The sequence below is a fragment of the Lissotriton helveticus genome, chromosome 9 (assembly GCF_964261635.1).
Source record: "Lissotriton helveticus chromosome 9, aLisHel1.1, whole genome shotgun sequence".
In the NCBI taxonomy this organism is placed as follows: Eukaryota; Metazoa; Chordata; class Amphibia; order Caudata; family Salamandridae; genus Lissotriton; species Lissotriton helveticus.
Genome location: NC_136070.1, coordinates 1,238,619,141 through 1,238,646,876, shown reverse-complemented (window position 1 = coordinate 1,238,646,876; position 27,736 = coordinate 1,238,619,141). Strand labels below are relative to the sequence as shown.

At 45.9% G+C, this 27,736-nt stretch overlaps 1 protein-coding gene across 1 annotated transcript in view; it reads right to left on the bottom strand.

Moving 5' to 3' along the window:
• The window catches only part of ABTB1 (ankyrin repeat and BTB domain containing 1), a 178,696-nt gene that overhangs the window by 100,770 nt on the left and 50,190 nt on the right, over positions 1–27,736 (bottom strand). Inside the window, exons 6-8 of the mRNA XM_078661736.1 lie at positions 26,007–26,052; positions 24,066–24,182; positions 13,183–13,298 (exon numbers count right to left, since the gene is read on the bottom strand). Of these exons, the coding sequence (XP_078517862.1) occupies positions 13,183–13,298; positions 24,066–24,182; positions 26,007–26,052 (279 nt within the window). The remainder of the gene's footprint in view (positions 1–13,182; positions 13,299–24,065; positions 24,183–26,006; positions 26,053–27,736) is intronic.

Here is a 27,736-nt window from a genome sequence, read left to right as displayed (position 1 = left end):
CACCTACTGCAACAATTATGAGTTGGAAATCAACTAAAATAATGTAATTTGGACTGCATCAAGTGAGTACGCTAATGTGTAGGAATCTATCACCTGGAACAAGTTAAAACCTACAACTATTTAGGTGTTACACGCCACATCAAAGAAGATCACACAGCCATTATGAAAGACTTAAAAAAAATAAGAAAATAAAATAAATAAAAGTGGCATCATTAAGGCTAGCTTTGTAAAACTTTTCAAGAAATGAGATGGGCCTTTAATCATTTCTCTTCTAAATGTAATTAAGGGCAAGTTTATACCTTCATTAACATAGGAATGAAAGCCTTTTCTGGCAAATGCAATACCTGGCTAAACACAGAGAAGAGTAAATTATTCAGAGCCCTTTTGTATCTTCCACAAACCTCAAGTCCAACCTAAATCTGAGTGGAATTCGAACTCATCAACCAGGAGCTAAGATCATCTATCACTTTGGCAAGATACTGGTTTGACAGCTGATTCCAATACCCATTGAGGCATCAATAGTCTAAGCATACATTCAATTTCTCTATGGCACAAACATCTTGCAAATTTTTATTTATCCTACCAGTTGGCCAGGAGCATGAGCCACCATGTCAAGGATGCATCTAGAAGAGGTAAATTAGGAATGAATTGGTCTGGCGTTTCACAGCTAAGCCCGTGCTCTCGGAGCTTATGCTAACTTTATTTTTCTGGCTCTGGCTATGATTCTCAGTCAGCTGTGCTGCAAAAGATTTTTACCAAGAGCAAAGTAGTTCATTTTGTACGAAAGAATAAATACCAGTGATGGCCAGTATGATCAAAAGACTATCAACTACACTACACACTGGTATTGTCAGATTACACTTGGCAGGTTTGCATCTCTGTGAATATAAATTTGTAGAGTGGTCTTAATCGGTACAACTATAATGTGGAGTAAAAAAAGATGCTAAATCAACATATGTCTCCACCTCCCATTTTCTGCTTGTTGGATCGGGTTTATCAGCCTCCCAGAGATCCTTTTTTTTTAAAAATGTATAAATCTTTTTATTAACAGTCATGGACTTACAAATATACATTGTATCAATGTACATATTTAGGACCAATCAAGGAGAGAGCCGTTCATCTAGGGCAAATTGCAGCGGTGGTATACAAATGTCCCCTCTTATACGAGTTCCAGGGTCCCCACAACTTGGACCACTTTTTGGGGCAGCCCCGAGCAACGAATACAGTCTTTTCACGGAACATGCACCAGTCCATATCCGACTTCCATGCTTCCAGAGTAGGCGGAGCCGAGGCACCCCAAGCCTGGGCAATGTTCCTTTTTGCCACCATGAATCCCAATGTGACCCATTGTGTTTGGTGTGTATTCAGATCAGTTGGTTCCCATATATTCAGTAAACATCTACGCGCCTCCAGAAGGAGAGGCACCCCCATCACCGTTTTTACCACATCGTGTATCCTTTTCCAGTAGGACTCAATATGTGTGCATTCCCAGATAATATGTAGGAAAGTCCCCAATTGGCCGCAGCTCCTACGACAGTCTCCGGTGGTAGCCCTCCCCATTTGCACCAATTTGGGCCCTGTCATATATATATTCTATGACAGATCTTAAGTTGCACTAGTCGCAGTCTTGATGGTATCGCCACCACCCTAGTAGACGACACAGCTTCCTGCCAGTCTTCGTCATCTATCTCAATGCCATCCGCCACCCACTTTTGTCGTGACTGTGTAAGAGGGTCTTCCATATTATAAATGAATTTGTTATAGATCAGCGAGATAGTCTTCTCTTGAAGGTGACCATCTAGTAGCCTACTTTCCAGTGGGGAGGACTCAGGAGGGGAGGAAAACTTGGGGAAGACTGAGCGTATGGCATGCTGCACTTATCGATAGCGATAATGCTCAGACACGGCTAGCTCGTGTTGACCCTGGAGGGATGCAAACGTTTTAATGTTGCCTCTTCCCCATAGGTCTTGGATGCGAGAGATGCCAATCATATCCCACTTATCAAATCCCTTTGTCGTCCACAAATTCCCCAGCCGCGCAGAGACCCAGAAGGGGGTGGCCAACGTCAGTCTATCCTCCCATTCCAGGGACCTGTTGCCGGCGTGCCATACAGCCACAGAGTGCCCGGTCGGGCCCGGCAGCGAGTTTTGAGTATAGTGATCTATTATAATTCCCGCCTGGGAAAAGCCACCTGTTCATTGGATAGCCTGGGTTTCCAGGGGCCCCGTAAGTACCATGATTAATGGCGGCCATATGGGCAGCCCAATAATATTTTTTAATGTCAGGGAGAGCGATGCCTCCGTCATACCACTTCAAGGTGAGTTTTTTTAGCGCTATACGTGGTGTACCGTTCCACAGCAATTGTCTCTGAAGGTGCTCAATTACGAAATAGGTCGGCGGGACAGCATCGAGCGAGTTTTGTAGGGCATAGAGGAAGTGGGGCAGGGCCATTATTTTAAAGAGGGCCGCCCTCCCCAGGAAGGATAGGGGAAGGGTTCTCCAGCTGGCTATGTCACGTTTTAAGCGCTGCGGGGAAAGGGGGTTAGGGGGAGGGGGGGGAGAGAAGATTATTATTGTAGCGGAGTGTGGAGTCCAGGGAGATGAATATCCCTAGATATTTAAAACCTGAGGTACTGATTTGTATTGGACAATTACGGGGGTAGGGCCGGTAACCCCCCACAAAGAGGGTACAGGTGTGACTTAGCTCAGTTAATCTTGAACCCCGAATATCTCCCGTAAACCGCCAGAATGTCGATTAGGTCAATCAAAGATTTTCGGGGGTCGGTCAGGTAGAGAAGAACGTCGTCGGCGTAAAGTGAGATACGGTCCTCCAATCCGGGGACCACCGGAATCCGCGTATCACTGGGTCCTGCCGGATCCAGGCCGCCAACGGTTCAAGTGCCAATGCGAAAAGGAGAGGGAAAAGTGGACATCCCTGGCGAGTGCCCCAACTCAAAGTGAATGTACCCGATTGTTTATTGTTGACCACCCCACCACCCGTGGCAACGGAGCTGCTTATATAAGACGTACCCACCGAATGAACTCAGAGCCAAACCCGGAGTTTCCGGAGTACTGCAAATAGATAGGGCCATTCGACCATGTCAAAAGCCATTGTGGCGTCCAAGGCTACTAAGACCGCAGGTTCACGTATTGTGTCCGCTCTACCAAGAACTCCATGGACACGGCGCAAGTTCAGCGTCGTGTTACGATGAGGGAGAAAACCTGACTGGTCGGGGTGCACAAGGTTTGGAATGATTTTAACTAACCGGTTGGCGAGGACCTTTGCAAGAATTTCAGGCTCTGCATTAAGAAGAGAAATAGGCCTATATGAGGCACAGTCTGTCCTGGGTTTGCTTTCTTTGTGAAGAACTACGATGTTAGCAATACGTTGATCCAGTGGTAGTTCTCCCTTCTCCCTGCTCTCTTCAAACATAACTTTAAGGTAGGCAGCCAGTCTATCAGGGCTAAGTTTAGACAGTTCTATGGGGATCCCTTGAGGTCCAGAGGCCTTGCCAGAGTGTAGCGATCTTATTGCTTGTGCTATTTCGTCTGTGGACAGAGAACTGTCCATGAAGAGCCTGTCAGTCGGGGAAAGGGTGGGTAAAGTGATATCCTTCAAACACAGCAGCGAGCCTACCTGCCATCTCGCCAGCATCTCGCAGCCAGCACGCAGCTCCAGTCCCTGGGTGGGGAACGCTGTAGGTCTCGCCGCCATCGCTCCACCAACGCAGCAGGAGACTACAGCTCCCAGCGGGCTTTGCGTCCACTTCCTGTTTCCCGCTGTCTTGGCGCCCGGAGGCGCTACAAAGTGCAGACACTCCCTCCGCGTCGCGGGACGCGCGCGGGCAGCGCCGGGCGGGCCGTCTGTGGCCGTCCGGGGCAGGAGGAGGCAGGGCTGGGCCATATCTCTTTTTCACCCTACCCCGAGTTTAGGTGGGCCCGTGTGGCTCACTAGGGTTTTCTGTCCCTCATCATGTCAACCCGCTCAGGAAAACTACTCAGGAGTGAGTGCGAAAGGGGAGCTGCCGGTGGGAGCCCAGTAATTGGAACTATGGACCGCTTTATAACTAGAGTGGCGGCAGTCATAGACAAGGAAATTGCTATCTCCGAACGCCGTCTCTCTGAGGTCTATCTTCCTTCTAGACGCTCATCCTTGGGGGCCTTAGCACAGGCATTGACACCGGCTTGTGAGCGAGACCAATGTGCCCCCCATGTCGCTGTCCAGGGTTGCCCTATTGACCCCCCTTCGCAGCTCGAATTAGGGCAAAACATAGACAGGTTGGAGCATTCGGCCACGCTTCCTCCTAGTGGCACTGAGGGGGAGGACGGCTCAACTGCACCACCTTTACCTGTAACACCTATGCCACCAAATAATGGTGCTACTCAGTCACCATTACCATTACCGCCAGTCCCTACCACAGTAAATCTAGATGGGGCGCCATCGAAGTACAATTCAAGTAAGCAAAAGAAAAGGGACAAAAGTAAAAAGGCAGCCAATTCTAATAAGAAGAGGCAGGTGAGACAGGCAGCGTTCTATAAACAAACAAAAAAGCCTTCTGGCCGGGGCGGGAATAATGCAAAGGGGCTGGTCCCAGAGGATAAGGCTGAGGTGGATGGGGATGCTGTAGCCTCACAAATGGGTTTAAATAACTGCACGCCCTCTAATAATAGTATTGATAATGCCCCCACAGTTATCATCCCCATGACTATTGATTCCATTCTGGAGAGGGTAAATAGTCTCTTGATGCCCTTGCTGACTCAGGTTAAGGGCTTGGGGGCTAGAATAGACAAACTGGAGCAATCAACCCTAGATGGTTTTTACTCACTTAAAACTACCTTCAAACACCTAAAAAGAGTGAGTAACAGCCAGGATATTGGCTTAGAGGGGAATGCGCCCCAGGTAGCTCTTCTAGCTTCCTCGTCACCACAGGTAGACTCTAATTCCCCTACCAGGTCAAATAAGACTGAACCTAGCAGAGTGCGAGCCAAAGTCCCAAAAATTCCTACTCCACCTGTAGCGGGGCCTTATCCTAAGGGAATGACAACGCCCACAGGGGTTGCGAAATCTACATCTAAGCTAATTCCACAAAGCCAGCCTTTGGCAAGTAAAGGTAAACCTAAAGATAGTCAAATACTTGGCAAACAAGACAAAACTAAGGGATCAGTGTCAGGTATGGTTGCCAAAACTGCCCCTTTAACTATAACCCCAGCTGTTACCAGAGTGGTCCGTCCTAAATTAGAACGGCAGATCCCCCCCGTAAACCTCCCACCAGACTGCCAACCTTTTGTTGCAGTACTGGTAAATGTTCCCCCACTGAAGGTAGGACAGCTGGAAAACCACCAGTCACTTAAAAAAAAGTGCATCCACTGGCTAAAGTCAAACAAGCCTATTTCGTCTGGTGTGGATTGGCTTATCTTAAGTGTCCGCAGAGTAGGGTGGATAGGGCAAGGGAAAAAAACACAGGAGGGGGGACTGTGTAATAATAAACTTCCAAGATCCCAGAGTAGTGAGCTCCATCTGCGGCCCTATAAAAAGCATGGATTCACAAGGGGTTAAAGTAGTGGACTTAACTTTTTTCTACCCCAGGCAAATTCCCACGCCCCCTTGGGAGGGTCCTAGTACTCTTGGCTTTTGCCAAAATTTGGACCCACGAAGGGCTGGGGGTCCTGGTGCCAACGGGTTGAACCCGCAGGGCCCAGGAAGCTGTTGACTGCAGGAGGGCGACACGAGGGAAATTGTAGATACAGATATGGTATCAGTTAATAGAATAGGCCCTAGGGTAGGGTCACTACCACGAACAGCTTCTCCCTCATTAGTAAGCGACAGTGGGTCGGTAGTCTTTCTGCCGACTCCTCTTGATTGTAATTTGCATGTTCCTTCTGTGAGGTCTCCGGCCAGTAGTGCTCTTGCGACCAGCGATACACCAACTGTGACGGACCAGGTCTTTAAGGTTCTCAGCTGGAATATCGCAGGGATTGCAAGAAAGTTGGCCCTTCCAGATTGGAATGCCTTGGTGGATGAGCATTCCTTATGCATTTTTCAAGAGACCTGGAGTTTGGAGCCGGTACATAGGGTGGGATTCTCTTCCCACTCTGTGCCTGCCCTATCCTCTGAATCAGGGAGAGGACGCCCTTCGGGTGGCCTGCTCATATGGGTAGCAGCTTCCCTAGACTGCAGAATAGAGGAGCCACAGACAGGCTCCCCGGACATTCAAAATATTATTTTAAGAGACCCTAGGGGACGAATTATACTGAATGTTTACAATGTGTACGCTAGAGGAACTAAGGGCGGGAGGAAGTCCTCTGTATTATCTCTCCTGGAGTCCCTTTTGAACATAACCCCACACAAGTCATGTATCCTGTTTGCGGGAGACATGAACTGCACGTTCGAGCCTTTAGGCTCGGATGTTGCCCTAGACCAGGACGAGGAGGATGTTAGGTTAGGGATCCCAGTTTTAGAGATTCCACCCATCAGGAGATGGACAGAAGTGGCGCTACAACTATACTCCCTGACCCTTGAAACAAATCTAAGAGCAGTGAACGGGAGGACAACTTCAGATAGGGTGGGGGCTCATACATATAATAGACCAGGACACACCTCCAGAATAGACTATATCTTACTGGAGGTGTGTCTCTGGAGCCAAGCGAGGGATATGGTGGTGGTCCCATCGATTGATAGTGACCACAACCCACTTTCCTTAACAATGGTCCAGTGGTGGTGCTCTCTTAAAAAGGGTCCCCTTAATCCCGCAGTAGCTCCCCCTGACGAGTCTGTGGTCTCTCTCTGTGGTAGGCGCTTAAAATGGGCTAAACTGGTCCTCTCTGAGGAAAGAGTTGGAGAAATCTTAACCCTTTTAAATCAAGCTGAGTCAAATCTGGGGTCTCTCCCGACAGGGGTGGGTATGGCTAGTGGGGTCTTTGTCTCTTTAGTAGAGGCTTTGACCAATGTGTTTACTATCCCCTCTTGTAAGTTAGGAAACAAACGAGGAAAAAAGCAGGGTAATGGTTGGTACACGCAAACATGTAGGGTACACAAAACAATGCTCGTAGAGGCAGTGAAACATAAATCCCACAGTGCTATACTGGAAGCAAGGAAGGCTTACAATAGATCCCTTAAAAGTGCTAGGACGGAGTGGGAAGAGAAATTTTGGGAGGACCTACTCCTTGCTAGCAAAAGTAAAGACTCAAGGGGCTTTTGGAACCTTGTAGGCTCCCGGAACAGGCCCGAGGAAACTATGAGACCCTGTAGTATTCCCCCTCAAAGCTGGGTAAACCATTTTGGGGCTTTATATCTCCCGGCGGATGGGGAACTAAGTGACAGGGCGACCTTCCCAGTGGTATCTGGACCCCATACCTATAACCTCTTTACACCTTTAGAGATTGAAAAGGTAATAGGCTGGGTAGCCCCCCTCAAGGCAGCAGGCCCAGATGGTCTACCGGGGGATCTTATGCGGGCAAATCCAGTGGTATGGGGAAGGGTTATTGCAGCACTCCTCAATGATATTATGATGGGAGGGCCAGTGCCCGATTCCTGGAAGGGGGCGGTGGTGGTCCCGATTTATAAAAAAGGAAGCAGAGAAATCCCGGGAAACTACCGCCCCATAAGCCTTATAGACTCCACCCAAAAGATAGCAGGAAAAGCTATACTTGGGAGGATCCTTCATTGGGTGGAGGAAAATAAAATACTATCAGACTTCCAGGCAGGCTTTCGGGCAGGAATGGGGACGATTGAGCAGGCGTTTAGGTTGGCACTCCTTGGGTGGAAGGTGGTGGAGCTAGGCAAGGGCAGCCTATACCTGGCTTTTATAGACCTGAGGACTGCCTTTGACCTAGTTCCCCGGGAGGAGTTATGGAGGGTGCTACATGGGCTGGGACTGCCTCCTTACATCCTGTCCCTTCTCATAAGCCTTCATGCACATACCTTTGCTCAGGTCCGCTGGGGAAGAAACGGAGAGCTAACAGAGAAAATCCCAGTGTCTAGGGGTGTGAGACAGGGATGCGTTTTGGCCCCCACCCTTTTCTCACTATATGTGAATGGGGTGGTGGAATATCTCCAGCAAGAACCAGCCGACGCCCCCTGTCTTGGAGGAGTGAGGATCCCCACCCTGCTCTTTGCGGATGACACGCTCCTGATATCAAAGACTCCGCAAGGTCTGCAGAAATTGCTAACTCGTTTCCAGGACTTTTGCGGTGCAAAAGGCTTAGTAATCAACGTGGACAAAACTAAGTTTCTAGTCCTAAATCCCCCAAGGAAACTGGGCCGCCCCCCCACTCTCAATTCTGTCGCCTTGGAGAAAGTATCAGAATTTGACTATCTTGGAATTCGGATCACGGACAACATGAACTGGACGCCCCACATTGTTAAGATGGTATTGAACCATAAGAGAGTTGGAGGTGCCCTCCTGAGGGAATTCCGGGCATCACCAAGGAGGTCGCTTGCCCCAGTAATTGATATCTACAAGGCCAAGGTAGTAACATCAGCTTTGTATGGGGCCGAACTGTGGGGACATTGCTGTCTGGACTCCTTGGCATCAGCAGAGAGTAAGCTCCTGAAATCCCTAATTGCCATCCCACCAAGTACGCCAACAGTGCCTGTGCTGCTGGACACAGGATGTAAGAACATAAAAGACCAAGCCCGCCTTCGCCCACTCCTCTTATGGGCACGCATCTGGAGGGGCGAAGAGTTAAAATCGTATGCTGAAGGGTTGGCTGAGATAATGAGCTTGGGCGGCTGGGCAAAAATAAAGTGGCTGAGAGACACCAAAAAAACTTTTGGAGGAACTGGGACTGGGGAATTGTTGGTTATCTAGATCGGCTCCACCAAAAGAGGTCCTGAAAAGATTATACTGGAATTGGGTTAAGGACCAGCTAGTTACAAACTCTGGACATTGTAAATCCACAGTTGCCTTTTTAACAGTTAAGGATACAGTGGTTTACGAGCCCTACCTGGACCTTATTACCCTTCCATTTGATCGAGCATTGTATTTCAAATTTAGAGTGGGCTCCCTCCCAGTCGGTGCACTGGTGTCTAAGTGGAAATCATGTGTTCACACGTCTTCCTTTTGTGCATGTTGTCCCACCAGGATAGAATCCATTACGCATATCCTGTTCGAGTGTCCCGACTATGCTAAATCTAGGAGTTTTTGGCTGAAACCCCTTTGTCGCAACATGGGCACGAGTAGTTATCTAGTAGCCCTGCGCATCCTAATGACGGACACTTCCCCCCCCATTGTTTGTGGTGTAGCCAAATTTTTAAAGCAGTCTTGGCTGATCCGATGCAAGAGATTGTCAATTGTGGTTTAATTCATTTTTAGCTAATTTATCTTGACATCACGTCTTTTTATCCTTTTTAAGGTACATTTAAATACTGTTTTTTAAAAATAATGTCTTTTCTAGTTTTGTATTTACTGTATTTTGTGTACGCTTATAAGATATCTTGCATATCGAATAAAAGCTTCTTGACGAGGACGATGACGATATCCTTCAACAATTCCACGGAGTCGTCTTCAGTATAGGGTGCATCGAAGTGAGCAGCAAATTGATTTGCAAATTCTTGGAGGTACACTATGCTGATATTAGTAGCATCAAGGAGCCCTCCAACTCTCTCTCCAATCTATAAATATCATCCTCTATGTTGGACACCACCTTTTGCTGTTCTTACTTGTGACCTGATATTAGGGACAATGCCCCGCCCCCAAATCACCATTTTAAAGGTCTCCCAGAGAGTCTGGGCAGAGAGCACAGAACCCTCATTTTCACCGAAATAATTATCTAGATTAGTTAGAAGACCCTTACGGATTTTGGGGTGACGAAGGAACCAGGGATTGATCGGAGCCACCCTGCCCACCCGTGCATAGTCCAGGAGTATGAGTACCCATAGTGGTGAGTGGTCGGATATGCCCCAGGCTAGGTGACGGATCTCGTGGACGTGTGAGATTTGGGAGCTGGGCACCAATACGTAGTCAAACCGAGAGAAGCTGTGGTGAGCACCAGAGTGGAAAGTGTATTGTGCGCCAACTATCTACCAGTCCCATAGCCTCGAGGAAGTCAGGCAGCCAACGTTAAAATCACCTACCAGCACTAACAATCCCACCAGCAGAGAGAGGAGGGTGGTGCAGATGTCTTGATACGTGGTGGTCTGGAGCCCAGGTGAAACATATACAGATAATAGCGTGAGGACGCGCCCCTCCCAGGACCCAGTGATGCCCACTTACCGACCCCTGTCATCAGTCCAAGTGGAATCCACGCTAAGGGGGAAGGTGTTCTTTACCATAATGCCCACCCCTCTGGAACCAGTCGTGAATCCAGCATGTGCAATCAGTTTATACCCACCCCTGTTCAACACTATACAGGAGTGGCCCATCAAGTGGGTCTCTTGGAGAAGTACGACATCAGGTGCCTGTTTCCTGACATACTGAAGGACGATACTTCGCTTAATTTTGTCACAAAGCCCATTAACATTCCAGCTCAAAATGTTAACACGTTTGTCCCACTGCGTATGCATTAACAATGTAGAAAGCCTGTCCATCGCGCGCCGCGACTGCTGCATTTTTGTCGACGAGAAACATAACAACAAAAAACCAAAGCAACCCCCCCACCAACGACCCCCCTCCCTGCTGCCCTGCCCACTGGACTTGTAACTTCCCATAACAAATTGGCAGGGTGCCTGTCGTCCAACGTCTAGTGCTAAAAGAAGTAAATTAGGAGCGCAAAGACCCTGGTTCCCCCAACCCCTCCCCCTAGTCATTTCACTAGGCTCTGAAAGGAAACATCCTGTCACTTAGAGCTGCGAAAGTTCGGTCAGCATCCTACCTTTCTACCATTGTCAGGAGAAACCCCATCAAGTCTATATGGTTGTATTACGGACCTCCTGTTATTTGGTGGGGTACCCAGTCACTTAAACCAATCCAGCTTGTATTCAGTGTTCCGGAGCCAGATCTCCTAGCCCCATCACTGCCAAACTTACGCCTTACGGGACTCCAACCAGTGCGCAGCCACATCAGGAAGATCGAAAAACCAGACCCTTCCATCCGCCTCTACTCGAAGTCTAGCCGGGAAAAGCATGGCATATTTGAGGCCTTTATCTCGGAGCTGTTTCTTGACACCTAGGAATGAAAGTCGTTGTTTCTGAACCATCTGAGTGAAGTCAGGGAAAAAGGTGATGTCTGCATTTTCGAAGCACAGTAGGGACCCGGTTCTGGCTCGCTGAAGAATGGCGATGTGGTCCCGATAGTTGAGGATCCCGGCCAGGATCGGACGTATGGGGGCCCCCGGTTTCGGACGACCCCCCGAGACCCTATGGGCCCGCTCCACCATGAAGACGTTCCCAATGCCTTTGTGCTTAAGGTGCTGAAGAATGAGGTCCTCCACAAAAAGGTCTGCTGCCTCCCCTTCTGCCTTTATTACGGAAACCCTAAAATTCGAACGTTGTTTCGGCACAGATGTCCTTCGTAATCATCCATTTTTGCCTCTGCGATTTTCTTGAAGGCTTGCGGTTCCCCTATGTCAGATTGTAATTGAGATGTGTCCTCCACAAGGCTGTTGGTCTTAAGCTCCACCTGCTTTAATTTTTCACTATTCTTGTTAAGGTCTGCTCGAATGAGGTTGACCCCAAGGGTGAAAGTATCCATTTTGTGTTCCAAGGAGGATTTGATATCTGCAATCGCTGCCATAACATCTTTGAGTGTGGGGTCTTTGTCCGGATTCCCATGATCACCAGCTGCCTTGTGTTTGGGGGAATGGTCCTGCACACTCTCTCTAGTGAAGGCATATTTATCGAGTTTATTCGTTTGAGTGGAATTGAGGCCCGTGCTGATGCCATGTCACCTTCTTCCGCTAGTTGGCTGCGCTTCACTTATGTGTCTCCAGAGGTGCAAGGATGAAGCGGCACTTTGATGTTGTCTTTAGGGTTTTCCAAGTTGAGGGGGCAATGCCCAAAAGTGTCACACTGCCACCATGAAGGAGGACCAGAAACTGTAAGTGCACACCCACACCTCAGGTCTCCCAGTCCAACCGGCTCCTCAACAGGATCTTGGGCAGGCGGATATGTGCCCCGCTTCAACCGTCGTAGGGCAGTTTATGGCTTGTCTTCTGGGGCCTCCCCCTCCCTGTTTCACCACCGCCGCTCCTGTCTCCAGGACTCCGTTATACACACTATGAGGTGCCACTGATGTGAACCGGCGGCACTGCAACGTTCAAGACACCATGGGGGAGCAAAACAGGCAACACAGAGGAAAAGACAGTTCAGTCTGCGCACTGGCACCGACAGGGGAAGGGGGGGCCCCACTCACCGCTGATCAAGACGGTACCGGCCCCTGGGCACATCCCCCAGCCAAGCGCACGATCTGGGCACCTACTCCGTGAGCCTAGGCACCTCTGGACAGTCCACCCCGCTACGAGGATCCAACGTCGCCGCCTCCCTTTTGAAGTCCCTGAGCTGGTATTCCGGTCGTGCTCAAGAAAGAGCAATGTGGAGATAGGGTTACGCGGCCGGATGCGGGCACCAGATCAAGCCGCCTGTGTCAGCACGTAATTGACGCTCTCCCGCACTCGAGGGTCCGGCTCTCAAGTCCCTGCAGGCCCCAACTCGTTGGTTGCACTTTCTCGGTCCAGGAAGGAGATACGAACTCCGTTTTTCAGGGATGACGAACCAGGCATATTCCGGTTTACAGTTCCCTCTTCAGATGTGCGGATTAGTCAGACGGATGTGCGGGTTAGGTTGGGTTCACCGGAGCTCCACTAAACGGCGGCCATCACCCAATGCCGCTTAGCCAAGCCCCCCTCCCAAAGATCCTTGCTGTCTATAGCAGCCTCATGGAAGTCCATTTTCAGTGCTAAGCTGGCCAAAGCATACAGTATGGGGGCCTGTTTCATCAAAGGAGGACCCCTGGATTTAAAAACAAATTTCACATAAAGGCTTTTCCAAGTGAGGTCCTAAAATAAGTGTCCCAAGTCATCAGCACAAGAAAGAGCCAAAAATATGAATGTGATAAATGAACAGCTACACAAATATATGTTTAATGAAAAAGACATGATGTGAAAGAAATCAAGGAATAAGGTCGGGGAATCGGATAATATCCTTTTATATAAAACACACCAGTTTTGGACAGTGAATCCTTCCAGATTTTGAACTAGTAGTTTGATGAAAAGGACCAGCAGAAAGAGGGAAGGCAAAACCCCTACCCTGAGTTCAGCTGGCAGTGCGCAGTCTGCTAGGATAGCCAGGTCTTCCTGCAGCCGACCATTATCCAGAGGTTCAACTGTCAGAACTTTCACACATGTTCCAGGCTTGGAAGACACTACAAAGAAAGCATTAAAATAAGCTAACACACTCTGAAAGACCCCAAATAACTCAAATTCGAACAGCATCAATAAATAACATCACAAATAAATGTTAGAAAAAGAATGGCTACAATATGTTGCATGGATGTTATTTTGTATTAGCAGGGGTAGATAAATGCCTACCTTTCATAATGTCCACAGGCGAGAGGTATCTCTGGCAGCAAGCTACTATGAGCTCCCCTGCCTGTGTCACTTGCCCAACATTGAGGGAACAAAGAGGATCAGGGAGAGGCCGCTGGGAGGGGAGGAAAAATCAGAAAGGCGGGGAAGCAACAGGCAGGCGGGCGGAGTAAGGAATGGTACAAACCATAAAGGAACACAACTTGGCAGGTTTCAACAGAGTGGTGGAGAATGAGACCGATTATTGATGGTGCCTTACAAAAAGACTTGGAGGCGTCTCCTTGCTTTCTTTTCATGGTCAATTCACACCAGAATATTATCCACCAGGAAAATAGATGTCCAAAATGTTGGTACTACCACATGCAAAGTGGGATGTCACGTTTACAAAGGTAAACAATGATCAATCAGGGGTTTATAAAGCGCGCTACTCACCCGTGAGGGTCTTAACACAAAAGATAACGATGCACCCCGATCAAATATTTTATGGTACTGTCTTAATTAAGTGCCAGTGTTAAGAAGTAAGTGCGGGTGCCAAGCACAAGCAAATACTGGCCCAAATTCAGTACTGCACCTAACCCACGAGGTACAACAAAAATGGTGAAATGGCCTGGGCCCTTGAGATGAGAGTGCCTGATTCTCTGTAGGGGAGAGTGCCTATCAGTGGGTCGCCTGTAAAATCTGTGTAGTAACCCATAACTGGGGGTCCTTCGGCTCTCTCTTTCCACCGTGCATACATGGTTGATCTGAGCAAGCTGATTGATCCCATTGGAGGACAAAATAAGTCTGCGCAAAATTGTGATTCCCTTCCATGTTGTTTTCATCCTTTCTTCTAAGAGAAACAGCCTGCATGCACATTATTGCTGGATCCATCTAGCTATCAGGTGGGCTCAGGAAATCTACATGCTTTGCTGAGAGGCAGTCACTACCTGCCATAATCCCTCAGTTTTCTTTCGCTTTTGTGTTGTGCTGGGTGTCCCCTAGCAACCAACCGTCATTGTATGAGGGAATACGGGAATAATCAATATTACTTTGCACGGCTATTTGCAGGTATTGTTTGAATTCTTTACGGCTTGCAAGAACACAACATTTCTTGATTGGGCAAGGGTTTATTTTTAACAAATCTTTTCCATGCTTGACTCTTGCTTCCTATCAGAAACCTCAGTGCTGTGTAGAGACTAGCCACCTCCATCCCGTAGAAGCATCTGGAATTCTTATTTAACAGTCCAGAGAGACTTTCTCTCTTTGAGGGAGGGGATCTTGTTGATGTCCATATAGAAAGAAAGGAGTGCAGTGATAAATGTTATCTGCATCTTTTCTGGAGTACTTCTGATGAAGGCACAAAAGAGTATCTAAAAGCGCAGAAATGGAAGCAGCAGCTCAACTGGCCTTTTCCATGTTTTGAAATCCTAGGGCACAGGCTCTGAATGCCCTGGACATTTCAGACAATCACACAGTGCAGCGATAAGGAAGGAACAAGATAAACAATCAATGAGGGTCATTTTCAAAGGCATAATGTCTGTAGAATAAAAATTCCAAAAGAACTCGCTCCCGAAAATGAGGGGATAGAAGAAAAGATGTTAGACACATCAAGTGTTCCAAGTAAGGGCAGCATTCTGTATTCAGGGACCCTAACTTTATAGGAAAATGAACTACCAGTCAGCTGCCAAATCTGTGCATTTTGAGGTAGAAGGTTCAGCCTTAGATTTCAAATGAGGTTTTTCATTATGTAAAGCTCGATTGTCTATCAGACCACATTCTGTAATTTTTATTCTGGTCTAAAAAAATGTTGCTTCTGCATTGTTGCTTTACCTGGCAAGTCTTAAAAAGAGAAAGGAAAATGCAGATTTAGATGAAAACATGTTTATTAACAACAACATTTTTTCTTGTAAAGTATTCTGAGATCCCATAGGAACAAGTGACTTACCTTCAGTAATGCCTTATCTGGTAGAGACTAGATCTAGTTGCAGACTCAACCTTAGAATTATTCCCAGGCGCAGACTGGATCCGGAAATGTTTCTACAGCAGCACCTCTGCACATCGGTATAGGGAGTCATGAGACTTCGTAACAACGTAGTCCACCGGAAGCGATGTCGTAGGGGTCATGAGACTTCGTAACAACGTAGTCCACCGGAAGCGATGTCGTTAGAGTCTATATAAGCCCTCCCTTGATGTCAGTTTCTTCTGCAACTATTTTCCACACTAAAACACGGAGCCACGTATAGAAACGGCTATGGAAACAGTGTGCCCAAAAAGAATCCTCATTCTGAAAGACGTTTCATTTGTAGCAACGAAAAGCACAAAGGTGCATACAAGGGATCTGGAAGAAAAGGAGAACCACTTCGCAGAGCGGGGAGGATGGGTGAGTTGGTAAAGAATCTGCGGCTAGAGCTAGTCTCTACCAGATAAGACGTTACAGAAGGTAAGTAACTTATTTATCTGATAGAGACATAAAGCAGCATATTCCTTACCTTAGAATAGATATCCAAGCAATACCACCCCGGAGGAGGGTCTGCAAATTGATTCCAAGAAATATCCCCAACTAGGCTATCCAGTCTGTAGTAGAAAAAGACTGCTTGCCAAGAATGGAGGGATGGAAGAAAACTTTCCACCAGAAAACTCGGGGAGATCCCTGTAAGGAACCAAATCTGCATAGTAGAACAAGACAAGTGGGAAGAACACTCCATATAAACATAGCACTACAACACCCCCCAGAAGGGCAACTGGTCCAAGAGACTGAGGTGGAAGGCTTAAAACAACAGTTAAAATTACTGGGACAAGCTCCCAGCCATAGAAGTAGGCAAGGCAGAGGGCTCCAACCAATAGCTGAAATAACATCATGAGCAATAGCAACAATCATGTCCATAGACCATCGAGAGAGAGGAGGCTCTCTGGGACTATGCAGCATAGAATGCCAAGAAAAGGAAGGTATAAAACACATATAAATAGAGGTATGAAAATATATATATATGATGTGTTTGAAAATAAACACATACAGAATGCAGACTGTACACAATGGGTGCCCAAGAAGAGTACATACAACGACCACAACAGGGGCCATGGGCCGAAGGCGAGACAACAGCAAACTGAAAACCAGTCACATGGCCCCGTCTAAAGGGAGAGGGTGGGGCGGAAGTACACACCCCAGACAACCAAGGTAGCAGACAGAAACAGCACGACCAACAGAACGGTACGATTAGCCAGTCGAGAGACAATTTAAAAGAAATATGCAGGAGAGAAACAACCCCACTAGAATAGAGAAATAAAGGCAGGCAACCAGGCCACAGCGTAAAAAAAAAACAGTTTTGGAAGACCAAAGCCAGAAATGAAAGTCCAACCAAAAAGCCAGCGTAAAGAAGGGAAAGAACAGATAGCGAGGCAGTGTCCACAGCCCAGGAAGCATGAAAACCAGAAGCAAAGGAAATCCTCATATGCACGGGACAATCCGTGCCAGGCCAACAAGCCAGGGAACAGTGTGAGTGCCACCCAAGATCATACTCGGTAGCCTATTAATACAAGGGAGATGAGCCCCCAAGGGGTGAGAACTGGAAGCAAGCTCGCAAAAAGTGGAAGAAAGACCCAGATAAAGAATCCCAAGGGATCACAACGTCCGTACAATTCAATACAGAGTGGACGGGCAAAGAACCCATGTCCAAGAAGAACAGAAAAGGAACATTCACCATATACCCCAAAAAGAGCAGACAGCCCACCTGAAGAACAGCCAGGCCAGTAACGAAACGTAGGGGTTGGCCTCGGGGTGTCATGGAAACGGCTCAAATCAAAAAGTGAAAGCAGATGCAGCTTCACGCAGGGCAGAAACAGAGGAAAAACTGCCCATGCAGAGGCATAGAAGAGCAGCGAAGACAAGGGGTAATTACCAATGCACCTATCTTTTTAGCTCTAGTGGCAATATTTTATAATATAGAAGGGTGCAAAGAATCAGAGGCTCGATACCCCTTAAGAATCCAAGGATAAGAATCTCATACATTTACGACATCAACAGTGATTCAGCACTCCAACATGTATTATTATTAATATTTTTCACAAGTTCAAACAAAGTAAAAAGAAGCGCATCAATTCAACAGGTTCCATTTTCTTTAGTTCTTTATTGACAAAATTCTTCATAAAAACGACTGTAGCCAACGGGTTTCGACCTCGCAGGTCTTCTTCAGGTCACTAACAACAACAGTAATTTATTTCAGTTCATTAGATTTCTTTTCTGTAGTCCCACTCCGTCCCTCTCTCTAGTTAGGGGTGCCAGTTGGAACTCTTAATCTTAATTCCACCAAGGTCAGGTCGCTTGCTGAATGGCTTCTTAATATACTATTCCAAAGACAGCTATATTTGTGTGAACATGGGTTTTTCAGCCCATGTATTTTTTGTTCTACGTATGAACTGCTCCCGCCTCGTAGCCAGAATCATCACCATAGAAGAGGTAGGGCGACCGAGTGGGCTATTCATGCCAGGACACGGACAAGAGATAGCCACAAGGAACCTAAGAGAGAAAGAGGGGCGGACAGGGGCCCATCACGCCCATGTAAAGCAAGAACTAGCACATGAAGCGCTAATGCCGGAAGAGAGAAAGAAGGAAAATCCCTCAGGGTGGACCCAGACAAAGAACCATGCCAATCCCCTTGCATCTGAAGGACCCCTGTGCACTATCTGCCGACTTGCCCCAGTGCACGAAGAACAGCATGTGGAGTCCCCTATAAGGGGTACGAGGCATCAGAAACATATTGAGGAACACCTGTAAGGCATACAGACAAAGTACCCTGTTGAACAGGGAACAAGGCTACAGTGCATTTGCACAATACCATGAAACACCCCAATCAGAACCTGTGTAGAAAGCAAAGTAACCGGAGTAGGCACAACAGGGTCAGATATTAAGGCACGTCTCAAACTCCAACCAGGGACCACAACTTGTAATCGACAGGATAGAATGCAGAAAGAAAATACCTACCAGGGCAGAGTACCACACAGACGGCCTGTGCAGGGACAAGTGAAAAGAAAAAGCCAACTGACACAGCCCTAGGACGGTCCACACAGAAGGGAAAGCAAGACATCATTCCCAGCCCGACCGAGTACAGGGGGAAGAAGATGGTATGGCATTCAGGTAGTAAGAGTTCACTCCACTCCGACTATCAAGAAAACAGTGGCAAAGTGAGCTTCCTAGGACCGGTTTCTGGCTCCGTCCATCACCACCCCCTTTTGTACCACTTTGGCCGCTATAAGTTGGCAGGGTATGCTCAGACGTGAGTCCCTTGCTCACTTTGCCACTGGATTCAAGCAAGCCTGGCTGAAGACGGCTGTAATGCCAGAAACCGGTCCTAGGAAGCTTGGGTCCGGTCCAGGGAAGGCCTGGCCTGGCAGTTCGGGCTGGACTGTTCCCATGAGGCACAGGGTCAGGCTGATTTGCATATGGCCATGTCTGAACTGGGGTGGCAGAGTGGGCTAAAGAACGGTGATGGATTAAACCCAGATCTGTTGACTGGGTGTGAGTGTTTGATTGGTTGAGATGCTCCGTCCATCACCACCCCCTTTTGTACCAACCTTCTAGTCCTGGACAGCACAAAATGGTTGCTGCCGAACAGAGACACATGTCTGCCCTCCAGCTGCTGAGCAGAGGAAGATGGAACAATATGCACCCTGTCACACGGAGGTGTGACCACATCCCAGACAGGATTTAGTGTATTGGGACCAGGTGTGTGCGCTTGCCAGCGCCTGAAAGTCTGCATGAGGGAACACATTTGGTGTCCCTGAGCATAGCCCAGGTAAAACCAGTTCTGGGAGCCGTTGGCTCCCGCTCTGGCGTGAAACTAGTCAAAGACATGGGAGTAATCTCCCCCCTGTCCAGACCGTCCCCTGGGAGGGTCCCCTGAATCTTCCCAACCCTTTCCCTAGGGTACTTAAGGGCCTACCTGGGTGTAGGTCCCTAGATTCGTCATGGGATAAGATTCAGAACTGAAACCAACACACTTCTACCGTCTGGGCACTCTGGACTTCGTTTGGGCCTGACTTCATCTCCCTTTCAGTCTGCTGCATCATCTGTGCCTGTGCACTATAGAGGATAGGTGCAGGACCTGTGGAGCATCAAAGACACTTGAAGGAATCTCCATTGGAGTGAAGGAGTCACTTACCTGATTCGCAGGCACCTCAACCCTGCTGATAAGTCTGCTGATCCCGAGCTCCTGCGGACACCGAAGGGTTCAACAACACAGGTGGTGAGTTTCTACGTCCATCGAGGCCCGAGCTGTCATCTCACCAAGTTTAAGGTCAGAATCCCTTGTGGGGGCTGCATTACCCAAACCCCTGTGCACCGCGTACTTTTGCAAGTGCATATGCTTGTTGGCAACTTTGCGACAAGTGCTTTGGGCTCCAAGTAGCCCCAACCTCCAGCAACTTCTTCCACCAAGATCTTCAGCCACATTGCCTCGCGGGCACCGTGGCCTGCTCTTTTGGTGAGCGGCTCGAAGGCCTCTTGCGACTCCTGTGCCTCCAGCCTGTGGGTCCATTTGAGGGTCATCTTTGTTTTTCTTGGGCTGCTCTGATTGCTCGGGGCCTGCCCTGACTCCCCTGCTTGTTGTGAGTCCCGGGGACCTTGCTGGTCCCAACTGTGCACCTTCTTGACTTCCTGCGTAGGTTCCCTCAGACTCTTTCTCCTCGCCCAGAAGCGGTACTTTCTTGAAGTCCTCCTTTGGGTTCGACAGTGGTTTCCGACACCACTTCACACGTATGCTCCCGGCTTCCCTGGTGTAGGTAGCATGGCTACTAGGGTATCCACAGGTGGGGTGGCTCTCCAACCTTCTAGCTCCCAAAGGGTTTCTTCAGGGTCTGTTGGGAAGGGTCCCTAATCTTTAAAAATCCAACAGCGACTTGCATATTGAATTGTACGGAGCATGCAGTTGTGTACTCACACTGCGCACGCTCTCTATGGGGTCCCTATCCCTTATCTTGGGTGGTTCTGTGGGTCCCCAGCAATTCTACGTTCTCTCGACATCGTCCTGATTCGAGTCATGTTTCTTATACCACTTTCTTAGTATATGGTTTTGTCCCCCCCTGGGGCCACTGTGCATTTTGCGCTATTTACTGTGTTTCTTTGCTAAAGTATTGTGTGCATTGTGTTTATCTCTGTGTTGGAGATACTTGAACATTATAGAGACTACTGTAAATACTTGGTGTGGTGCTTTTTCACTTAATCTATGCAATAAGATAGCATCCTATTAAAACAAACTGCTTTACACTCCTTCTGGACTAAGCCTGAAGGCTGCTCTCCACGGCTACCACTTAGAGAGCTTTATAAGATTGTCTAAGACCTCCTAAATCAACATAAGGGCTGTCTAGATTGGTGCAAGGTGCCCACTTACATTAGTAGACATCATATACCAGGCCAGCTTCTCACAGACCGCTCCCCAGATCCGCGTGGAAGCGAAGAAAGGAAGAAACTGGAGTCAGCGCATCAGGGGAGGGCTGAAATGGACTCTAATGATGTCCCATCTAATGAACGATGTAGTTACGGAGTCGCTCGATGCCCTCTTCTGACACGCAGAGGTACTTCTGTAGAAACATTTCTTGAACCAGTCTGCCACTTGGGGATAATTCTAAGGTAAGGAATCTGCAGCTAGACGTCTCTATCAGATATTAAAAAAAAAAAAAAAAAAAAAAAGAATGAATAGAAGAGGTCAAATGTATCAATATTGAGGTATGGTTTTGGCATTTGTGCGGTTCAATAGGAAATATGGAGGTTACTCATTAGCAGCCCATTTGACTGAAGTATTTTTAAAAACTCCAACTATAGTGCCTTATGGAGCAGAAGTTGTATTACTGAATCCCAATACTTGCTGGGAAAGTTTGGACAGTACTACTTTAAATAGAGTATGACATTAGCACAAAGAGTCCATGATTCAGGCCATTAGGTACGATTTTTCACCAGACCTCATAGTCTGACATGGCTGAAATACGTCAACTGCGATTTTCTAATAAATTGACACAGGATGAAAATCCAGCTAACGATTTATACCTTTGTTGGTGTGAAGCTTAAAATTACGAGAGAATTTGCCTTTTTGTTAATTAAGCTAATAAAGCAGTGCAAAGAAAAAATCCAAATCATTGGTAATATAAAATCATGGGGTCTGTTTCCCAGTAAAAAAGCATGAAAATATATTACTGCTATAATATAAAAGAATCGTGGCGTGGAATACTTATGGAAGAACTAGTCAATAACTTTAACACGAAAAACATTCCCATAAGTTTATTGACTACAATTCAAGGCACTGCATCGTAATATGTAGGTTAACATGCAACCCTCTTTACTCAAGTAAAGACTATACTCAATCAGAAAATACAAGGGAATAAATGGAAAAGCCTCAATTTTCACAATAGTAAATGCTCATTATACATTTTAATGAATGTATTGTTTATTCATTGATATTTGTAAAAACGTTTCTTAACCCCTTCGATGCTAATGACAAAGCCAGCTCGTCATGGGCGTTACCTGCGCTACGCGGATGACGAGCTGGCTTTGTCATAAACAGTGCGATTTTTAAAAATCAGCGCACAGCGGGAAAACGCGGTAGCGCGGTAGCGGTTAAACCTGTTTATTAAAAAAATGGTACTTGGGAACGGAAAGTGGGGATTGGCCCATTAGTTTGTATGTGTCACCTGGATGTGACCATAGCCTTAGGTCGGTTTATGAATGTCATTACAATTATGACAAACTGATCAGCTATTATTAGGCAATTGTTTAAATTATCTTATGGTACTCTTAAAGTATGTTTATTCATGTGGTGTTAGGGAATAATTTGGCTACATAAACTTACTTTTACTTGACTGTCAATCTGGTCAAATCATGAAGTTCATCCAAATGGCAAGAACTCTGTTTATTAACAGCTCATGTATTCATTTAATAAACAGTGAGAATAACTATTTCAGAACAGGAATACCATTCTCCCATCGCATCTTCAGGCCCTTCCCACCTTCCTTCACGTACACAAGAATTTAGAAGTATTTATCTTAAATAAATATATCAATACAACAGAGACCTCTAGTTTTCCATGCCCCTTCTTTGCCAGTCTCTCCCTGCAATTCCTCTAACAATTGTCATGAGTCCAAAAGGCATTCAGTCAACATATGTAATTGTTGTCTTCAATCCAGGGTCAACCATTAAAATGCCAAATACATTCATGGGTATTAGAATGTGTTACAACTCAAGCTACTGCAGGGCTAAACATGTTGGAGATATGGCAATGTGATTTTGTTTTTTATTTTTAGAGCTTTAGATAGTGCAAACTAGACCCGAAGATATCAGGTATCAGAGCACTTTCCATGAGCACCAGTTTCGTTACATATGGGCACATTCATTTTTGTTAGGCACGGGGAGATTAAGCGATTTGTCAAGAATCACAGGATGTTGAACATCGTTGCCGAGACTGGACCCCAGCTTCGAGGTAGACCGCTCTAGCCGTAAGGCTACAATATTTACCCTGAGTGATTACTCTCCTGATAGGATTGTTCTGCTACAACAAATCATGTAAATAAAAGAAATTTAAAAAACTTACTGTATTTTGGTCGCTTTGGCCAGAAGCCCTACTAAACTCTACTTTACTCTATTTATGACCTTATTTATTTTGTAGTATTGGAGAGCCCTGCATGTCACCTTGTGTTATTTCAAGTACCCGGAAGTTTAAAACAAGTGTCTACTTCAAGCATGGATGGGGACGGTTAGAGTTCAATTGGAAAATGTGCAATCTTATGTGAAGTTCTTGGATTGAGATTACCGATTGGCAAAAAGTTCAGCTGAAAGCGAGTTTGGAAAGTTCCGTTATCAAACGCTTCATGAACCACCTGCAGGTAGATCTGCTTCCAAGGTTTCTTAACGTCTATTTATATGTACAGCTGTCGTGTCTAACTGTTTCTTTTTCACCAAAGACCATGAAACAAGCCCCTCAAAGGAGGGCCATTAAAGATGAAGGTATTAAATACCTTCATTTGAATCCATGATCTTGTAAAATAAATATGTAGAGTTGAACCATGTGCAGTGTCCTGTCCTTTATACACTTGGCTTGGAATTCTCATGCTGAAAAGATTACAAGACACAATTGTGCACATAAGCCATCATAGATGGTAAGGAAAAGAAGTCCACTTTGTTAAAGTACTGGGTGCTCCATCTTTGGCAAAACTGCACTCAATCTTTCGAATGCAAAATATTTAATGCTATAAAAACAAATACCTAGCTTATATCTTCTACTTAAAACAGAGATTCAATAATATCATGACTTACAAAGAGACACCTCTGCCAGCTTGCTTAACATTAGTCATAGACAAAAAAATTATTTTGAAGCACTAAAAGTGCTAATATTCAAACATCAAGAGGTTTATTTTCAAATCTAGTTTAACACAAATGAAGCTGGACTCGAGGCCTGATGTAGAGTGGTGTGGTTATAAAAAATGCTCACATTTGTGGATAAAATGCTTAAGTCATTGAAAGATCTGTCAGGAACACTTCCTCCACTGCACGTCAGAGGATTCCCAACCAGCACTCAACTCTAAATCAGGCCAATGGTTCTTGAATTACAATGGGAATCACAGCATAACAAATATGAAAACCTTACCAAATTCATAGACTTTTTGACACTTGTCTTCCAAGTCATCAATGAGATCTTGTAGCCTGCATTGCTTGGCCAGCCGCTTACAGTCTTCTACATACTCAACATCAATATCTAAACGACCTGAGGAAGTAAGATGAAATCGTTTGCCATATTACCATTTGCATCACACTTGCATTGTACGTTCAACACAATAGTTCATCAGAAAGCAAAACTACTAAGTCATAGTGGAGAAGTGTGGCTCACTGGTTAGAGGCAGGCAGGCCCCATCCATTCAAGTCCTCTGTTGATCATGCATTAACACTGCTTCCTCTTTACTTTTGTTTGGTTTAACAACTCTTGATTCTTGGATGTGATGTTCACAATGGTTGCTTTTTGTTTTCTTTACACATTTCAAGCACCACCTAGATCTAGTACACTGCTACTGAATCACTATGAGTCAACAAGTTCAGACAAACACAAATCTACTAATTTCTGCAACACATTTTGGAAAGTATAGAACCCCAACTAACCGATGAATATTCAAACATTGCCCAAGATCCTAAATGCAAACCCATGAGTATTCACAGGTAACTACTTAGAACATTGGCCAGGCCTAGTAATCATCTCTACCAAACAATGTATTTAGCTTCTGATTCACAGATGAAGAACTGGTATTCTGCACGAATATGCCTCCTTTTCACTCATGCCTTCACTCCACATGCAATTATAACGTGACCGCGTTGTAACAACGCATACCATTACCCCGCAAGTCGGAACAACGACTTACAGAGGGGGGACACTGGATGTTGGAATAGTTTAATTTACTATTCGAACTCCAGTCTGTGCGGACAGTAGGGAAGATGTTGGATTTTAAATCCAACACCTACTCCCCCCTCCGCTAGTCATTGTTTCGAGTTGGGGAGTAATGGTATGCGTTGTTACAACACGGTCGTTGTAACGCCCGCGTTGTAATTGCATGCGGGGTGACGGCTTCATTGTGAGGGCTGTTTACCATTCTGCACCTTAATGTCACCCAACTAGGATCACATCTGTCGCAACTCACATGTACCTAAGACCTCATTATCCCCTACAAAATAAGTGGCTTTACTTTACACGATTACAATGACTTTAATCAATACATTAAAATTAAGCCTCCTCTAAACACTTTTAAAAATGCATCCAAGGCCTAAATAATAAACAATAAGTGGGGCTGGTGGGTTCGAAGATTAATTTTTTTCTCCCAAAAGTACTGGAGTCCTTAATCCTTCACCCAACGTCTGGCCTCACCACGGCTGTTCATGTATTTTTCTATGCCCACATGAAGAAAAGTAATTTCAATGGGAATATGTGTTATTAGAGTTACTTCTTCTGATGTTGTCTCTCTAAAAAACTGCCAAGTTCCTATTTGGGTAATTCCACTGTTACATAAAGTTCAAGGTGTATTGCACAGCTAGCATGGGCTTTCAGAACATCAATGGTGCTATAAAATAAAACCAAAAAGCCACTCTGGTAAGAATGTAGGGCCTGAATTAGAGTTTAAAAGATGGGTTACTTTATCATAAACGTTAAGGATGTCCAGTCTACTCAGTGCCTAATTTGAGCCAGTGGTTTCCGGAGCTCAGCCCCGGCACTTAATCATTAACGCCGGCACTTTTCAAGAGCACCAGTTAAGAACACATTATTTACGGGGATATTACCTGATTTGCCAAGAATTACAGGATGTTGAGCTGATGCCGAGACTCGAACTTGGTTCCCCAGCTCCAAAGTTGACAGCTCTGGCCACTACGCCACATCCTCTCCCCAATTTCATGGTTAGCTGTTGGTTCTGCTTTAGGCGGCGCTAACAGGAGAAATGGGCTGGTGCACGCTGCCTTCTGGCGAGAGCACCAGCACTTTTTTTTTTTTTACAAATTAACCACTGCGTCCACATTCGTATTAAAAGTATTTTAAAGAGTTCTTTCTTACCTGTGTACAAATACTGCAAAATTGAGCCAAAGGCAGCAGGGTTAATCTGCAATAAACCATAAAACACTAATTTAGAATCTGTTAATCAGTTTCTACAATACAAGGGCATACTTGCAGCGTTAAAATAACCAGAAATAGCCTTCTTGTGTAAGATTCTGTGAGCCCTTTAGCCAACAGCCTATATTTCAGCAAAACTGTTGTTATACATCTATATATTCAAGGTATGGCTTTATTTTTTTTATCTTAGGCGGTATTTTTGTCTAATTTGATGTACATTATTTAAAGTAGCAAAACAATAGCATAAATACAAAATGAAGAAATTCCAACGCAAGTTGTGCCTATTTAACATGTGAAATGATTAGTTTCTGAAAAATGAGAAAAGGCTTAGGTCGTCCAAAATGACAACAAAGTCATGCACGCATGATGTCTTGTGAATGTGAGAGGGATGCCTCTGCAGTAAGCGCCTAGAAGCCAGTGGCATTACCTCACCTTACAATCATTAAACTAAAGGTCTGGCTGTAGACACAACTTTATTGAGCAATTCGGATTCTAGAAATATCAAGAAAAGCACAGGTTACCTCCAAGAGTCACTGAAATATAAAAGTTGGAGAGAACGACAGCAGGAAGGTAGAAGTAAAAAGAGAAGAGAAAATCAGCATGTTGAGCCTAATACAGAGGCAGTGGATATGTCAGTGTGGTGCATCATCTGTACACTAGTGGGTGTGAAGATAAATCAAACCTCTGATGTTAAGCGACGACAAGGCAAAGTAGCAGACTGCAGCAATACATAACCTGTGGCGAAGCCCACAGAACTAGCAATTACAAATAAGAGAGTCCTTACCCTTTATTGGGACTATGAATGGAAATCCCATTGTATTTATGAATGCATAACAAGTAATATGTAACTGGGTAGTTGTAAGATGCCGGATTTCGCGGAGGGTCAAATTATTTCCTACTGTGCAAATCTATCTCGAAGCCAAACAAATACTGTTTCTCCAAGACAGCCCTGTCCACCACTTTGAAGTGTGCGATGAAAGGCTACATCAGAGAATATGCATCAAGGATCAGAAGTATCCATACAAAAGGTTAATCAAGAATTCACTTAGTAAAGCTCCCAAACCAATTTGGTAAAATAAAAACATATTTTAAGATTAAAATAACAGCAAAATGACAAACTCTGGATCAGTCATTTTAAATATAGAGTTTCAAATATTCAGTGCCAGCTCCACTCTTCGCCTTTACTCTGATCTGCCTGGCCAGTCAGTGAATATTCCTACACATTACTCACTAGGGTCCACTGCAGGATTCTTCCCACTCTCAATACATAACATAACTCCGAGCGGTTTGTTCCTGTCAAGTCGAAGAGGCTGGATGAGAGTCAGTCTCCTTGTGCAGGCAGGCCCAGTTCAGGGCTTCAAAACCTCAAAGTTTGTGAGGTTGTCTCTGACTTGTGTCTTCATACCAAGAAGTCTCTTCCAATCCTTCAGAATCTGCCTAAGCCAGTGGACGGTGCTCCCACCTTCCCAGTTGCAAATTCAGTCTTTAGTGTGAACAACAAAATCCCCACATTTTACGGGAGAGTTTCATTCCTGACACTTGTGCACTCTGTTTGAGAGTTTGCTTTGACACAGACTTCCAAGTTCTCATAAAGAATCTTCACAAAGACCAATGCCAAACCAGGTACAACTGGTCAACTTCACAAGAGGTGTTTCGGGCACTGTTTTTGTGTC